At 44.0% G+C, this 17750-nt stretch overlaps 1 protein-coding gene across 3 annotated transcripts in view; it reads right to left on the reverse strand.

The window, feature by feature from the left end:
- Positions 1-74: 74 nt before the first annotated feature.
- Positions 75-17750, reverse strand: part of TDP1 (tyrosyl-DNA phosphodiesterase 1) — a 94912-nt gene continuing 77236 nt past the window's right edge. For all 3 annotated transcript variants that reach the window (XM_055304316.1, XM_055304317.1, XM_055304318.1), the window contains exon 16: positions 75-11577. In XM_055304316.1, the coding sequence (XP_055160291.1) occupies positions 11504-11577 (74 nt within the window). In that variant the 3' untranslated portion in view covers positions 75-11503. The remainder of the gene's footprint in view (positions 11578-17750) is intronic.

Consider the following 17750-nt stretch of genomic DNA (forward strand, 5'->3'; position numbering starts at 1 on the left):
TTAATTTCTGTCTCAATCTTGGAGTTTTCAAATATTTTTTTTAATTTTTATTTATTTATGATAGTCACAGAGAGAGAGAGAGAGGCAGAGACATAGGCAGAGGGAGAAGCAGGCTCCATGCGCTGGGAGCCCGACGTGGGATTCGATCCCGAGTCTCCAGGATCGCGCCCTGGGCCAAAGGCAGGCGCCAAACCGCTGCGCCACCCAGGGATCCCCAATCTTGGAGTTTTCAGCTAGCCTTTTCGAGTGGTCTTTTCCAGCAGCACCTTCACCTCTTCTAGATTCTTCTGTAGCTTCCAACCACCCTCTGCAGTGGAGTGACCCTAGGTTTCTGCAGTCAGCATTGATTTAAAGAAGCTTCCTGTCCTCAGGCTAGCATAGCAGAGCCAATGAGGCCTCTACCAAAGCTGAAGCCATGGTAGGGCTGGGTCAGGCAAGGCCCCAGCCAAGAACAGGAAGCCATGCACCTAGCGCATTCACCGGGGCAAAGACAATACCTGCTCCATTGCAGCACCCCAAGCCTGTGTGAACACCCACCAGGCACAAAGCCTGGCCCATCTCCACCTCTGCTATATAGATTTCTTAAGAGAAAGTCGTTTATATCTGTGCAGATATTTGCTCCTTCTGATAGCTTTCTTTCCTTCCTGAATATTTGAGCTTCTCTCTGCTAAGTTCTTCCTTCAACATGAAGAATGTCCTTTCCTTTAGCATTTCTGGCAGCGCAGATCTGCAAATTCTCTTAGTTTTCTTTTACCTGATAATATGGTTATCTTCATTCTTGAAGGATGTTTCCAGTGGATATAGATTTCTGCGGTGACCTTTCTTCTTTGCATGTGAAAGACCTTTTGTGCTGTCTTCTGATGAGGTCAGCAGTCATTCAAATCATTGCTCCTGTTCCCTCTAGCTGTTTTCAAGATTTTTGTCTTTAAGTTTGGTCATCAGGAGTTTGACTAGGAGGCACCCAGTGGGGTTTTCTTTGTGTTACCCTGTCGCTTATTCACTGAGCTGCTTATATCTGTAAATTTATGTCTCACCACATTTTTAGCCATTATTTCTTTAAATATTTTTTCTGCCCCATACTTACTCATCTCCTAGGAGGTCAATCGCAGTTTTCTTTTTTTTAAAGATTTATCTATTCATGAGACAGAGAGAGGCAGAGACACAGGGAGAGGGAGAAGCAGGCTCCATGCAGGGAGCCTGATGTGGGACTCGATCCTGGATCCTGGGATCACACTTTGAGCCAAAGGCAGACACTGAACCGCGGAGCTACCCAGGTTGTTACCCAATCACACAGATGTTAAACCTTGAATTCCCACCCCATCCCCAGTGTTTAGTGTTTTGGATTGGATCATTTCTATCTGTTTACCTTCAAGTTCTCTGACTCCTCAGTCATCTCCGGTCTGCTACTAAGCCCATCTACTGAAGCCTTTTAATTTCAGATTGTGAGATAGTAGAAAATACACATATTGGTTCATGCCCCCAGTTCCTGATACAGAGCTCTTGAAACCCTTGTAAATTCCTAAGTGGTAACAGTACTAGGAACACCTTATGTTCTACAGGAGTGACTCTGGGGTTGAGGGGCAGAGGGGCGGTTCCTGGATTGGGGCTGGTTACCAGAAAGACCCAACTATGATTAGAAACTTGAAATTTTCAGCCCCTTCTCCTCATTCTCCAGAGAGGGGAGGAGGCTGGAAACGGAATTTATGATTGATCATGCCTCTGTGAGGAAGCCTCCATTAAACCTCAAAAGTGCAGGATTTGAGGAGCTTCCAGGTTGGTGAACACATGCACACTGGAAGGGTTATGCACTCTAACTCACGGGGACAGATGCTCCTATGCTCAGGACCCTCCCAGACCTCACCCCACGTATTTCTTTGCCTGGTCACTCGTCTGTATCATTGCTTTAACCAACTGGTCATGTTTCCCCCGAGCTCTGTGAGCTGCTCCAGGAAATTAATCAAACCTGAGGGGTAATGGGAACCTCGGATTTATAGCAGATGGGTCAGAAGCACAGGTGATAACCTGGACTTGTAACTGGCACCTGAAGGCCGGGGGTGTGTGGGGGGGCTAGGTCTTGAGAGACCTTTACCTGTGGGATCTGACGCGATCTCCAGGCAGATTGTGTTAATGTAAATTGTAGGACACCCAGCTGGGGTCTCAGGATTGCTTGCCATGGCAAAAAACCCCACACATCTGGTGACCAGAAGTGTGTTGAGTGTGGTGGTCACATGAGAGTACAGGAGGCACACAGAGGAGGGAGAAACTGTCCACACCCCACCCCGAATACATAGGCATTAGATTTTTCAGTTCTAAAATTGCCATTCAATTCTTTAAAAAGAATTTTTACTACTCTGCTGAGATTTGCTTTCTATTCAAAATAAGAATTTAGGACGCCTGGGTTGCTCAGTGGTTAGCGTCTGCCTTCGGCCAGGGCGTGATCCCGGGGTCCTGGGATTGAGTCCCACATTGGGCTCCCCACAGGGAACCTGCTTCTCCCTCTGCCTAGGTCTCTGCTCCTCTCTGTCTCTCTCATGAATAAGATCTTTAAAAAAAAGAAAAGAATTTGGTGGGGGGAGCACCTGCCTGGCTCAGTTGATTAAACGACTGCCTTTGGCTCAGGTCATGATCCCAGAGTCCCAGAATGGGACACAGTGGGTCCTCTGCTTCTCCTCCTGCCCCTCCCCATCCTGTGCTCTGTCACTCTCTAATAAAAATCTTATTATTTTTTTTTATACTCTTGAACACAATTTTATTAGCTTTAATTAAACACTCTTTGGAGGTTCTTTTGGCTTCCTTTGCTTGTCTTTTGAGAACAAGCCATGTCTTTCTCTTTATTTGTATATTGGGTAATTTTGGATTATATCCTAAATGTGTAACTGATACATAATTTATGATGTGTTGTAGAAACTGAATTCTGTTCCTTCATGCTCAGACACCATGGCTGCTCCAAACCCTGTACTCAATCTTCTAGCCAGTAAGCCGAGAAAGATTTCCACTGGAGGTTTCATGGTGCTGATGGAGACCTGACCTCAGGCCCAAAGTGGTGACACAGAAACAAAATCAGGAAACTCCCCTCATGTGGTGCCTTCCTTCCAGTTGACGACTCCCGTTCAGTTTTTGCCTGCTTCCGGTAGCTGGTTTTTAAAGACTTTTCTCCCAGAGCTTATATTTTTTATTTGTGAAAGAGTTGGTTCAACTGGAGCTCTTTGACCCAGCCAGAAACCTAAAGTTATTTGGTTTCTCCCACATTATAAAATGAAATTTTCAAACATACACACCAAAGGTAAAATAATTTTAAAGTGGTGGCCTGGATTGTAAAGTTTTCCTATACTTCACTATAACTCTATCCAATGATACACCTTATTTCCATGCAATTCAGAATAAACCGCAGCCGTTACTGCTTCTCCCTAAACTTACTTCGGTCGTATGTATAATTAACTAGAATTCAACAATTTAGTTTTCTTCTTTTAATGTAAAATTTACACACAATGAGGGGGTAGCTGAACTGTGCATTCTTTGAGTTTTAAAAAATCAACTTAGAGCTATAATTTACAAGAAAAGTTAACCAATTTGGTGTATCAACTCAAGGGGTTTTGTAATCGTGACAGAAACATTCTATTGCCCCCAAAATTCCCGCATGCAGCCAATCCCCTCTCCTCACTCCTGAACTTATTTTTAAGGCCACCTAGTTCTACACTTTGAACGGGGGCCAGGGTGCCACTCCATGAATAGGAATTAGAGACCAGGGAGAGAGGCCATCCACTGCCAAGTGTGACCCAGACGCCAGAGAAGAGAATAATGGTGAGGAACCAGGGCTCAGGCTGTCGGTAGAAAGGTGTTGAGCGGCTCAATGAGACCACTCTCCTACCTAAAGGCAGATTTTGCCCATCTCAGCACAATTAGAGATGCTCATCTCTTGAGCCTGTTCTGGTAGCAGAGGAGTTCAGGAGGCAGGAGCTTGCTAGTGTGATCTTCAAGAATGCAACCTTAGGCAGGTTCCCATACCTCCTGCAGCCTGTTTTTTTTTATTTTTTATTTTTTATTTGTAAAATGGACTTCCTCCAGGGATGAAGTGTCAACTCACCCTTTGGGGTCACATTAGCAAGGATTCCGCAGTCTTACCCAACAGGCAGCAGGCAATGTGGATCTGGTACTTAGAGGACTGGAGGTCTGCACGTCAGTTCTACGGAGTTCTTTAGAATGTCTGAGAGATGGTCCAGGGAGGCAGATTTCCTTGTGAACGGAGTCCCCTGCTGCTGCCAGGGCTCAAATCTACCTATCTTCCAGAAGTAACTTGTATCTAGTTAATTAGAAGCAATATTTGTAGAAAAATGCTAAATTTTCCAAAGGTGTGGGCTTGATTTTCTGCATTTGAATTACCATCCTGAGTGCCCCAGAGGGTGACTGCCAATCCCAAGCACTTTTGAGAATGAGAGTCATTACAACTTAGATTTATGGAATTCTTGCCAACGTTTAAAAGCACCCTTTCATTTGATTCCTAGAACAACTGTACGAGGCAGGAAGGATAGGTATTAGGCCCCACTTAACAAATGAGAAAATGAAGACTTAAAGGCATCACGTGACTTGCCTAAGGTCTCATGGTGGGGATGGCACAGAGCTAGGATCAGACAATTCTGAGTCCTGAGTGGCTTGGAGCTGAGTCACGGTTCAGGCTTGTCAACCTCAAGCCCTTATCCACAGAACTGTCTCCACTCAGTGAGGTAGAACTAACAAACCGGGGAAAGAATACATTTTATGTTGTTACCCTGAAGGCACTCATAAATGTGTAAATTGAAAAAATTACTTCACTTGGTGCTACAGATATTTTCAGATTTTCTACTAGATTTCATTGAAAACTGCTGGCCCTGACTCCCTAAATTGATTTCATGATTTATTAAAATGTTGACCGGCAGTTTTTAGAAAACTCAGGTTACAAGGATTTATTTATGCAAATTTATGAGAAACTTGGACTTAAAATTTTTCCTTCTTTAACTTTTCCTTTTAAATAAAATCTGCACACTTGCACACACTATTGAAGGATGAGGCATTAAAAGGTTCCCCTAGCACGCACGCTATTGGTGCCTCACCTAGAGAGACTTCCTGCTCTGGAGTGCCCATCAGGCATTTTCCACTGGTCTTTGGTGAGCTCCACAACTGCACCCCTCGCCAGGGGCAGTCCCTTAACCTGGCATGCTTGCACCAGGGATGGACATGTGACCCAACCTGGCCCATCCAGTGTATCTGGGCACTTTCGCTGTAACTATTGGGAAAAAAAATTTTTTTTTTTTTTTAAATAACTACCTGGAAATAATGTGGGATCCTGGGATGAGAAAGGGTGTGGGGGTATTTCAGCTTCCAGGTGGAGAAAGCTTGCTTGAGAATGATCTCCATATTCCTGAAAGCAGATATTCCAGATCTGGAGAGAGACTGTTACATTACAATCATCTGGCTCCAGCATTTGCTAGACTCCGTTAAAGTCTTTTGCTGTTTAAGCCTAATTAATCTGGCTTCTGTAGCTATAAAAGCATCCTAATGCATTCTTTCATAAAAATATTGATAAAGTACAGAATAACAAATATTTAGGGCCTTTAAACTTTAGTAATGTCAATTATCTGAAGAAAACAAAATCTGCATTCAGCTACCATGTTAATTTCTAAAGCACCTGTGAGCGAAGAGCTACCGAGGGCATGCGCAGTGGCATCAACTGTGCCCTTGGGGCTGGAAGGGAAAACTTGCTAGTTAGGACCTTGAATTTTATTTTACCCTTCCTATCAGATGAGGTATCGTCTGCCCCATGCTGTGATGCGTATAATTACATATGGTTGATTATACCTGTAATAGATTCCCTATGGCTGCAATTTTTCCCTTGCCTTTCCCTTCTTTATGTGTATCAAAGACTCCAGTTCTTATTGAGAGTGGAGTGCTCTGAGAACTTTGCTACACAGGGACCAAGGAACAGTGCCTTAGACTGATTAGGGTTGGTTAGACTAGTTTCAGAGGGCTTCTGGTAGGCCTAAGAGCACAGGAAGCACTTGAGATACAGCAATTCAATTATCCATTGAGATGGACTTGCTGAGAACTCTGAAGTACGGATGTGGCCTTTAGCATTGCGTGGTCTCCGTGTCTGCCTGCTACCCCTCCTTACGTTACTGCACTAGACAATCTTCTTTCATCTCATGAGCTGCCTCATATCCTCCTCCCCCCAGCATTTTCTATGCTACCTTCTCTTTTGACACTTGGCATAATCCCTTCTGCAGTTTTAGATAAAGTCTTTGTGGGTGGCCTGGGTGGCTCAGTGCTTTAGCACGGCCTTCAGCCCAGGGCGTGATCCTGGAGTCCCGGGATTGAGTCCCACATCAGGCTCCCTGCATGGAGCCTCTTCTCCCTCTGTGTCTCTCATGAATAAATACAAAATAAAATCTTTAGATCAAGTCTGTGGGAACAGCAGGTTTCAGTCAGGGAAGTTAAGAGAACATTCTTAATGTGGCCATGCTTTTAGCTCTCCATGCTCTCACTTGAGAGGAACCAGTTTCATGGTCAGGTTCGGGCTTTAATCACCCAGTGACTCAGACCCACATACAAATGCAGCATTTGGTGGTTGATTTTGTGCATGCATAGCTGGTTTGGGCATGCCAAACATGATTTGCTGTTACAGGGGATGAATGTGTACCTGGTTTTGTAGCTATCATTACATATCCTGTATATGAGGCCTGCTGGAGCCTGGGAACATCTGCCACATGTGCTGCCTGGGTTCGATTCCCAGTACTGCCCCTTGCCAGCGTGTGACTTCGGACAAACAACCTTCATTTCCCCATTTATAAAGTGGCTAAGAGCATTGGGTTATGATGAAGATTTGGTTAATACATAAACAGTATCTGGCACACATGAAGTGCTCTGTACTTGCTGGTCAATGTTATTACTCAGGGACCAGTAGAGAGTCTGGGCTCAGATGGTCACCTGCCTTCACACTGGGCACTAGTTGTGGGCACTGCTGGCATTTCCCAGGAGCAAATAGCTGCACATTACCCTTAAGACCTGTAAGAGCCACCCAAGACCTGTAACTTACTAGCTGCTAAAAATGCAGTAAGAAATTGTAGTTTTGTTTGTAGTACTTTTTCATCCAGGATATTGCTTGGAAAAAAGTGGGTTCCTAAACTTGGAAAATTTGTTAATTTTATCATAATAGGATCTATGCATACATGTAAAGATAGCACATTATCAACAGAATTTTATATTTAATCCTACACAATATTTAAGCTATTTGTCATTGAGTTCCTGCACTTTTGCAGTCATACTTTGTCATTATAATGAACATCATTCATCTACATTCATCTATCAATACAATTACTGTATTTTATGGATGTAAATAAAGAATGCCTTTCTAACATTTTTCTTTGAGGTATTTGTCAAAAGCAAGGATTTTCAAGGAAGGGTTTGGTTACAGCTCTGATTCTTCAGTTATGAGAAAGTAAAACGTCCTAAGATTTGAATCAAACATCTAGATAATCCAAAAATGGTTTCACCGCAGACTAATAAGGCATTTACCTAGAGAGTAATTTATGTGGAAAACAGCTGCAACAAAGTGAAATCCAAGATTATTTTCAGCGTGCCAAACTGGATGCAGAAACCATATGCATTGGGAGTCACATATTAGTAACTTACTATTAGGAACTGTTTAACTTCTACACAAGAATCCAGGAAACAAAGGTGGGCTCACGGTCACTATGGAACCTTATGGATGTTTAACAGAAGGCCAATGTGAGGATTAAATGTAAAGCACTTAAGCATAGGAGCTGGAGATGTAGGAAGAGCTCAGGAAACACTGGCTATTATGTGGAAAAATACAGCCTCCCGAATCAGTGAATTTTAAGGCCAATTTGCATCAACTATAGTTAAAACCAGGCAGCCTTTCCCAGAAGTGTGATAAAAAATAATTTAAGGGTGCCTGGGTGGCCTAGTCATATTAAGTGTCCGACTCTTGGTTTCAGCTCAGGTTGTGATTGTGGTCAGAGATGGAGCCCTGCATCAGGCTCTGTGCTCAGTAGGGAGTCAAGTGCTTAAGTTTCTCTAAAATAAATGAATCAAAGAATTAAAAATCCTCTCTCTCCTTCACCCCACAAAAAGCAGCTGGTGGAAGACCATTCCTCTCTTCATAAGAGAATGTGAGAGATGGAGGGGACATCGAATCTTCCTGCCAAGTGACTTAAGTTGCTATGTGAAGGGACAATTTTCTGCCTTAAAAATCTTTTACGTCTCTTAAATGCTCATTCAGAATATTCTGTTGAAATGCATCTTCTAGTATGAAAATCTTATTTAGACTTCTGGCCATGTGTCCATCTCTGTAAAAAAACGTTAGGTAAGCTTTCTAAAGATCAAGAGAAAACTTATTACAAAAAGGCAGTTCTTTTTGTCCATATGCAGAGATACTCCATCAGCCGTGAAGTCTCCTGTATTAGAAGTTTATGAAGAAGCAGGAAGTTGAATTCTGATGTGGATTTTTTTAAAAAGATGATTTGACAGGGAGAGAAAGAACACAAGTAGGGGGAGCCTGGCAGAGGGAGAAGCAGACTTCGTGCCGAGCAGGGAGCCCAACTCAGGCTCCATCCCAGGGCCTGAGCTGAAGGCAGCTGCTTAACTTGAGCCACCCAGGTACCCTTGATGTGGATGTTTGCCGTCAGCAGGTAGTCCTGGACGGTGTTTCCAGATCTAAAAGGGGTGGGGGGAGGATAAAGGGCGGCAGCAGCTACCTATAGACACAAGGAGCGAGTGTTTCTTGAGTCAGGGAGAAATAACATAAACCCCAACCTGAGAATGGGGTTTGAGAATGGAAGCAATTTCCTCAAACATTAACAGGAATGCTTGATTTTTTTTTTTTTTTAATAGCACTTTGGGTAATTCAGTCCCTTTTTTTTTTTTTTTTTAAAGACCAGATGGGGTAGATCTGCTTACTTTTTGTGTTCTCATGTTGATTATTCTCGGGGCATGGTTTTTTCTTTTTAAAGAATGTTTATTTATTTGAGAGAGAGAGAGAGAGAGAGAGAGAGAGGCGCAGAAACACAGGCAGAAAGAGAAGCAGGCTCAATGCAGGGAGCCCAATGTGGGACTTGATCCTGGGACTCTAGGATCATGCCCTGGGGGCCGAAGGCAGGCACTAAACCCCTGAGCCATGCAGACCAGGGTAAGGGGCACAGGAGGCTGCTGTTAGCAGATGAGCCTGGACATCACTGAGTGCATAACCCTTGAGCATGGCTTCCCCTAGCAGTACCTTGGTACCCCTCTCCACCCCTTCTACAGAACTTGTCTGCTTCCAGGTAAGTTATTATGGGGGCCTTTTTGGGTCCCCACTGGGTGTGGGGGAATGCTAAAGTATGGTCCATGGACCAAGGCTGGTCTGTGAGGAGTACAGAAAATGAGCATTTAAAAGCTGTGACTGTAATCTGACAGTGCTGTAACACCCAAGCCCGATTCTGTAGTCTACATAAGCATCTGTCTACTGCACACTGGGGGGTAAAACTGCCCCTCTCAGATACCACACTGCCTGGGAGCTTGGGCCACCTGGCAGCAAACAGGCCTTGCTTAGATGCTGCCAGACCTGGGTTCAAACACAGTGAGAGCACTTTCTAGAAGCATGACCTTGCACAAGCACTTTACCTTTCTGCATCCAGATTTCCTTCTCAGGAAATGAGGATAATCGTAATGGATCAGCTATAGCAGGGGCCAGAGCAAGCAGCGTACAGTTCTCATGCAGGGCAAGCTCTGAGCATCTTCACACATTCACTCACCACTCTGGAGAGACCTCTGCAAGGAGTCTTGCCACCACCCCCATTTTACAGTTGAGGGGACCAAAGCACAGGGAAGTAACACAGTTGAGGTCGCACAGCCCTAAGCAGCAGAGTCGTGAGTCAAACTGGCAGTCTGACTTTGGCTTTGAGCTCCAACCCACTTCGGAGTGATGTGGATAAGATGAGCAATGTGCCCATGTGAGCGGCTCCACCCAGTGACTGTTGTCCATCTGCTGGTGTCCCCCAGATTAGGTGAACCCATCCTGCAGAGCCCAGTCACGGTCACATTGCTGAGACGCTTGCTTGATGCTGCCCTACCCCTGCCCAGGATGGGATCAGCATGCTGGTGAGAATCTGGGGTCTGCTGTCAGGCCTTTGGAGACACAGACTGCCGGGCACCTCCTCTGGGCCAGCCCTGGGCACCACCTTCCCACTGCCTTCCTGGCTCATATGACAGAGGATTTACAGGTTCTGGGAAGTAGAAGGCAGGGTCAGAAAAGGTTTCAGCCTTAGTTTACCCAGGTTCATTACACAGGTAAGATGAATAATTCAGTGGTTTCTCAAATTTTCAAAGCAGTGTGTATGCGTGCACACACACATACTCAATCCCAGATAATATCCTTTACAGGATCCCAAAATACAGACTAGGTCTGGGACAGGAGGAGGGTGGAAGACCCGCAGCTGCCTTTCCAGACTTCTGACAGGGCCCCTGCCCTGCCAGGTCCTAAGGTGAAAATCACAGGCCTCTGAGGAACAGTCTGAAAAGTTATCTTCAAAAATCTTTCAAAATTAATATCCAACACTCTTTGAAGTTGTAAGATCAAGAGGCTGGAGACAAACTGGAAATCAGCCTCATGTAGAAAAGTCGACATTTTAGGAGAACTTGATTGCTAAGTATGAAGGACGTACATACATAAAGTGGAGACACTCATAGCTCTGACATCCTGAACCTTTGGAGGACTCCGTTTCCTTACTTGTGAACTGAAGGCAGCAAATTAGGTCACTTCTCAGGGTTTCTTCCAAGTAAAATACTTGTGCTTTTCTATGGTTCTGTGAGCTGTCTTTTCTGGAAATTCACAGGGATGAAAGAGACACCCATCCACTTGGAAATGGGTGAGCAACTGGCAAGTGGCCCGGTCCAGTGGGACCCACCTGTAAGCAGAGAGGCAGCCAGCACGGCACCAGGATGAAAAGTCTCATGAAGCTGCAGGACAATGAGAGGCAGTGGGATTGGGTGTGTCTGAAGGGTAGCCACACCGACCCTGCAGTGACAGAGGCTAGGAACACCTGCACACTCACGGCCAGCAACCCCGAGACATGCTCAGAGGGCTGGGTGGGGAGCAAACCTTCTCTGACAAGGTTCAGTTGAAGAGCACCTCTCCTGATGGGGCACATACACACAATCTTCACTTTGGAAGAGCAGACACCATCGTGAGATTCCACATCACTGTGAGAATGATTTTATGGCTATTATATTCTCTTAACATTATCAAATCGGATAGCTTTCATTCCAAAGCTTAAAAAGGTGAACTAAGAAAATATATTTTTTAGTGACACTGTTAATGACCAAAGTAAAAGGAACATCCAAGTTCACAAGAGCGACCTATGCAGAGTTTTGTTAGGGGTGTAGATGAAACTGTAAGGGTGAACATCCAGTACAAATAAGAATATAATACTTGGGGCATGATGTCTTACACCTAAATTTCAATGTTTTAAGATTCTCAGGAGGGAACCCACATGTTCCCATGTGTATCTGGTGCTTTGGTATAAGGAATGTTCCAAATCCATGGCCGATCTGGGGGGAAAAGACAGATAAACCACATTATATAATACTTATTTAAACAGGATTACAAAAAATTCACTTACCCGATAGGATAAAACCACCCATGTGTTGGAGTCTACAAATTGTTAACCCCCCACTTATCTAAAGTTTTAGGACAGTGAGCGTGCACATGTGCACAGGGGAGGGAGAGAATGAACCTCAAGCTGCCTCTGCACTGAGCCCAGAGCCCAACATGTGGCTCAATCTCATGATCTGAGATCATGACGCGAGCCAAAACCAAGAGTCAGACGCTGAATTGCACCACCCAGGTGCCTGTTAAAACCTTTTCTGAACCCACTCCAGACAATTGCCCATTTCAAACAGTAGCTATTGACAAAGGTTCACGCTGAGATGTGGGCAAGTAAAACATGGAAGCAGGCCAGCAGAAACCAGGCCTTACATCCTGAATTGCCACTTAAATTTACCAGTCACTTTCCCTGTCTCAGCCTCAGTTTTCTTTTTTTTTTTTTTAATTTTTTATTTATGATAGTCACAGAGAGAGAGAGAGAGAGAGAGGCAGAGAGAGAGAGAGAGAGAGAGAGGCAGAGACACAGGCAGAGGGAGAAGCAGGCTCCATGCACCGGGAGCCCGATGTGGGATTCGATCCTGGGTCTCTAGGACCGCGCCCTGGGCCAAAGGCAAGCGCCAAACCGCTGCGCCACCCAGGGATCCCAGCCTCAGTTTTCTTATCTGTACCTGCTCTGTGGCACTGTCAGGAGGGTTGAGATAAAGGCATGTAGTGCCTGAGAGCATCCAGCAGAGAAAGAAACTCAAAAAGGGCAGCTATTCTTATCTTCTTTTACAAAGCTGGAGAAACCAACACATGTAACATATGGCACAGTGCTCTCAGCTGGCCACGGTCACATATAACCAAGAGGCCCAGGGTCACATCCATGAAATGCTGTTCCATTCCTTAGGGCTAATAATTGATGAGGCATAAAGGTCTCTGTACAATGACCATAGACCAATGTTGAAGAAAGTGACATGCTTTGGTAGGACACAGAAAGAACCCTGAAGACCTAGGTGGGATCCTGCCCTCATCCGTCTCTGCACCGTAGTGGGGAAGCACTGGGATCTTTGCCTCAGGTTCCTCATCCGTGAAATGGGCATTAGCTACATAAGCAACCCTCTGGGGATGACTGTGAAACAAAGGACAGCACACCTGTGGAAGTTCCTGGCATGTTTTAGGTGCTCAATAAATGTACTTTCCCCTTTTTTAACGGGTGTTTCAGAAACTGAAAAAAAAATCTGAACAAATCACTTTTACCAAGCATCACTAACTGCTAGAGTCAAATCAATTCTAAAGAACCATACTAGTATAAGTAGGGTGTAAATACATTGCTAGAGTTGAGAGTCAGTCCCCACATAATTGTCCTGATAAGTAGGAGAGTTATGACGACTCTGAAGGGTTGGCAGCTTACAGTAAAGCAGCCACTGAGCAGGTGTGCTGAGAGGTACCATCCTTGGAAGCTGCTGCTCAGCATGGCCAGCCTGCTCTTGGGGGAAGTGGTCTCTGCTTTCTGAACAGAGGCAGGTAGTGGCTCAGACAGTGGCCTGGCAAACGACCAGAGGCTCTCCTGACAGTTCATGGTGTTGATTAATGGTAGTGTAAAGCACACAAATGGCAGCACCCGGCAGGGACGTGCAGGGAAAGAATGCCAAGGATGGCAACAAGTTAGCAGAACACTGTTGTCTTTGGCTTTGAGATGGTGTGAAAGCCTGAAACCACACACTTTGTTAAACAAGATTTGAGAGAGTGCCATAATCCTGGGCCTGTGTGACATGCGTGCTTCATAAAAGGTTAAAGGTTTGGCATTGTTGAAGACTCCCCACAGCTATCTGCTGGCCTTAACAAAGCCCTTGCTCTCTTCTCCTGGGAACACCATCTTGTGCAGCTGGACTTCTCCCAGCATTTTCTGTAAACTGCTATTGGGTAGCATGAGCTCTATTTCATCACCAAAGCAGAGGATAACCCTGACCCTTGTTATATGAGTAGCTATTTGATTCTTCACCAAGGCAGGGTTTGTGATGCAAACATCTGCCAGTAACTTTGAGACCACCATTGCATTTATTCCTCTCCCACACAATTAGCCAACAATGACCAAGTAACTACTCTATTGGCAAATCCCTGGATACTATGCTCGATAAATGAGCAAATATCTATACCTATGCCCAGTCATTTGCCACGCTGGCTCAAAGGTTCACACTACCTTGGGAGACAGACACAAAAAGGTTAACAGGAAGGTGAGAAGAGGTGGTTGTGACTCTGTAGTCTTTACCAGAAATCAACCACTCCTTGGCTTAGATGAGGCCTGCTTTAAGCAATCCTCATAAATCGTCCCATGAAAGAAAAACTTGCCTCATAAGATAGTCCTGCATATATATGATGGTTAGATGCCAGGTAGGCTGCTAGATAAAGCTGAGGTCCCTCTCAGTGTACAGTCCAGTGCGGCAGAGAGATGAACTTTACTACATCAGCGGGAGGGGACCCAAACCTGGCTGACATGATGCATTTGGCGCATTTCCCCAGAGTTCACCTCCAGGGAGCTTGTTTCAGTGGGTCTAGGCTGGGGCCTGGCATTACTCATTCTTACCAAGTTCTAACAGTGATCTTAACACAATCAGAGTTTGGGATCAGAGGCTAACTGGGATGAAAAGCTTTTTCCTGAAATACAATGGAAGGATTTAAAACAGGAGTGTGACATGATGAGAGGTACAAGGCAGCAGTGGAGAGGATGCCCAATGGGAGGGGACCAAACCAAGGAGATGATACCAGTGCACTAGGTGAGGCAGTGAAGCCAACAGTAAGGCCACAGCCGGAAGCCTGGGGATGTTTCATCTCTGTGTATTTCCTGTCTGTCCCTGTGGTCAATTGAATGTGTGCATCCTGCATTTCTAACTCTACAACTGAGCTGTCTGTGGGGAGGTGATACAGTGTGACCGTAAAGGGGACATGGACAGGGCAGACAAGCCTGCCCATGGGGCCCTGACCAAGTTGACCTGAGTGCTTACCTTCCTAAGTTTGCAAAGTAGGGGCTAGATCAGCACCAGTATTGTGGGGGTAGTGAGGACTCAATAATCAATAAATTCATGTTAAGTGCTCATAGGAGGTCCTCGCATGTAATAAGTACTTAATGAGTGCTAGCTACTGTAATATTATAATTAGCACCACCATCAACCACAGCGGGTGAGGACTGTCATCATCCTATATGCCGTGTAGCTCCTCAGGTTTTTTCACAGCCAGACAAACCCAAGTACAATATCCTGTTCTACATAGCCAGGAAATAAGCTCTTTCCTCTAATCCTCTAAGAAGTGGCCCTTGCGTTAAAGAGTTAGGACTCTACCCCCTTGTCCAAACACCCACCCACACACACACTTCTCCGCTGTCTTCAGGGGAACTTAATATCTTACCTATAGAAGCCACTGTCCGTCACCTAAGCAATCACCTTTAATTCTTTCCTTGTCTCAGGCACAGACTGTGTATGTTTGTGTGTGCTCTGTGGTTTGATCCCAAAGAGTTTTTTTTTTTTTTTTTTTTTTAAGATTTTATTTATTTATTCACAGCAGACACACAGGCAGACGGAGAAGCAGGCTCCATGCAGGGAGCCCGACATGGGACACGATCCTGGGTCTCCAGGATCAGGCCCTGGGATGAAGGCGGCGATAAACTGCTGAGCTACCTGGGCTGCCCCAAAGACGAGGTTTCTGATGCCATTTTACTTTAGCCTACTCTTAAATCAACAAATGTATGAAAGACTTGCCAGCTTGCAATACAAAGGAAAGCTCCAAAATATTTTACACTGGGTTACTGACCTAACAGAGATGCAATCTTTGGTAATTATGATACTAGTGTTATCTGAAACCCATTAACATTCTTTTCTGTGAGGATCTCCCATATTAATGTGTGACTAAAAAAAAGCACAAGAGAACCACCTATCCAGTGGGAAGAAGAATAATTTAAATTGTTAAAAACCAAGTACTGACTTCAATACAATCTGATAAAATTACTTTTTTACTTTGATAATTCTAGATTTCCTATAAGTTTCTCTTTACAAAGTAATTTTAAAAGCTAAGCTGGAAGTATGGTGTCAGGCTTCTATTTGTATTATGAAACAAAACCAGATTTTATTAAAGGAGAATGATCAAAATGTCTAGAAACCTTTTGTTTTTCCATAAAAAAATTCCCCTCATTTCTAAAGATCTTTCAAAAATAGGTCCTTGAAAATTAAGCATTATCAATAGTGATTTTTTTTTTAATTTTTTTTTAATTTTTATTTATGATAGTCACACAGAATGAGAGAGAGAGGCAGAGACACAGGCAGAGGGAGAAGCAGGCTCCATGCACCGGGAGCCCGACGTGGGATTCGATCCCGGGTCTCCAGGATCGTGCCCTGGGCCAAAGGCAGGCGCCAAACCGCTGCGCCACCCAGGGATCCCTCAATAGTGATTTTAAGTGGGGCTCAGTGGATGGCTCAGGGCATGATCCTGGGGTCCTGGGATTGAGTCCCACATCTGGCTCCCTGCAGGGAGCCTGCCTCTCTCTGGTCTCTCATGAATAAATAAATAAAATTTAAAAAAAAAATAATGATTTTAAATGACCTCTTCTGCATTTTCTTTGGATTAGAAAATTGAATCAGCTTCCTGTTTCCCTTACAAAACTGCTTTATGAATCTGGTCTCTACTATTTAGCAATAATTCTGACAGGTCTGGGCTGAAGTTTATTCCTATACTATCTAAATTCAAGGAATTATTTCAAATGAATCAAGCAGTAGGGGGGATGGTTAAACTATCTGGGAACCAATGGTTTAAAGCACTTAGAGGATTATATACACTATATACATGCTAACTCTACATCATGCATCTCATGTGCCAAGCAGGTTTTAATGACCTCTCCTACTGAGCAATTACATAGACAGCTAATTAGCTTAGTTCTAGACACTTAAAACTTAAATTCTGAAATAATTTAAACCTGCAAAAGATATACACAACTGATACCACCCTAACCGATTGATCAATATTGACTTTATCAGTAATCAGGCAGATTGTTATGTAACTCCTTACAGGATGCACCAAGAAAAACATCTCTTCTGTGGTCTTGGCAAAAGTGCATAACTTATGAAGAAACAGTGGACAAACCCCTCATACAACATCCCTCACCATCTATAAGATAATCGGCCTGAAATCTTGCGTAACTGTTTCAAATTAAAGAGACTGATAAACGTGACATGTAACCTGAAACTTTCCTTTCACCATAAAGGACATTATTGGGGTACAGATGAAATCTGAATAAATTCTGTAGGTGATAGTATTGAATCAATGTTAATTCCTGATTTTGGTAACTGCACTCTGGCTATGTAAGAGAACATTTTAAAGAAATTTATGTTGAAGGGCCCCTAGGTGGTTGAGCATCTGCCTTCGGCTCAGGTCGAGATCCTGGGTCCAGGGATTGAGTCCCACATCTGGCTCCTCACAGGGAGCCTGCTTCTCCCTCTGTCTGTGTGTCTGCCTCTCTGTGTCTCTCATGAATAAATAAATAAAATCTTAAAAAAAAAAAAAAAGAAAAATACATGTTGAAGTATTCTGAGATTGCCAACATTGTTTACAGCTTTCAAATGAATCAGAAAAAAGTTAACATGATAAAGAAGGATTATGTAAATATTATAAAATACGCATATTTGGGGGAACTTGGGGAACAGAATATGGGAATTCTTTGTTCTTAGAACTTTTTTCTAAATCTGAAAATACATCAACAAATTAAAAAAAATACAATTGGCTTTGAACAACATGGGTTTGAACTGCATAGGTCCACTTACACATGGATCCCCCCCCCAATATACATACAATACTTAAATGTATTTTCTCTTCCTCATAATTTTTTTTTTTAAGATTTTATTTATTCATGAGAGACACAGAGAGAGGGGCAAAGACATAGGTAGAGGGAGAAGCAGGCTCCACGCAGGGAGCCCGATGTGGGACGATCCTGGGACTCTAGGACCACGCCCTGGGCTGAAGGCAGGTGCTAAACCGCTGAGCCACCCAGGTGTCCCTCTTCCTCATAATTTCTTAACATTTTCTTTTCTCTAGCTTACTTTATCATAGGAATATACTGTTTAATATATATAATATACAAAATATGTGCTGTTAT

Source organism: Nyctereutes procyonoides, unplaced genomic scaffold (genome assembly GCF_905146905.1).
Source record: "Nyctereutes procyonoides isolate TBG_1078 unplaced genomic scaffold, NYPRO_anot_genome, whole genome shotgun sequence".
Classification (NCBI taxonomy): Eukaryota; Metazoa; Chordata; class Mammalia; order Carnivora; family Canidae; genus Nyctereutes; species Nyctereutes procyonoides.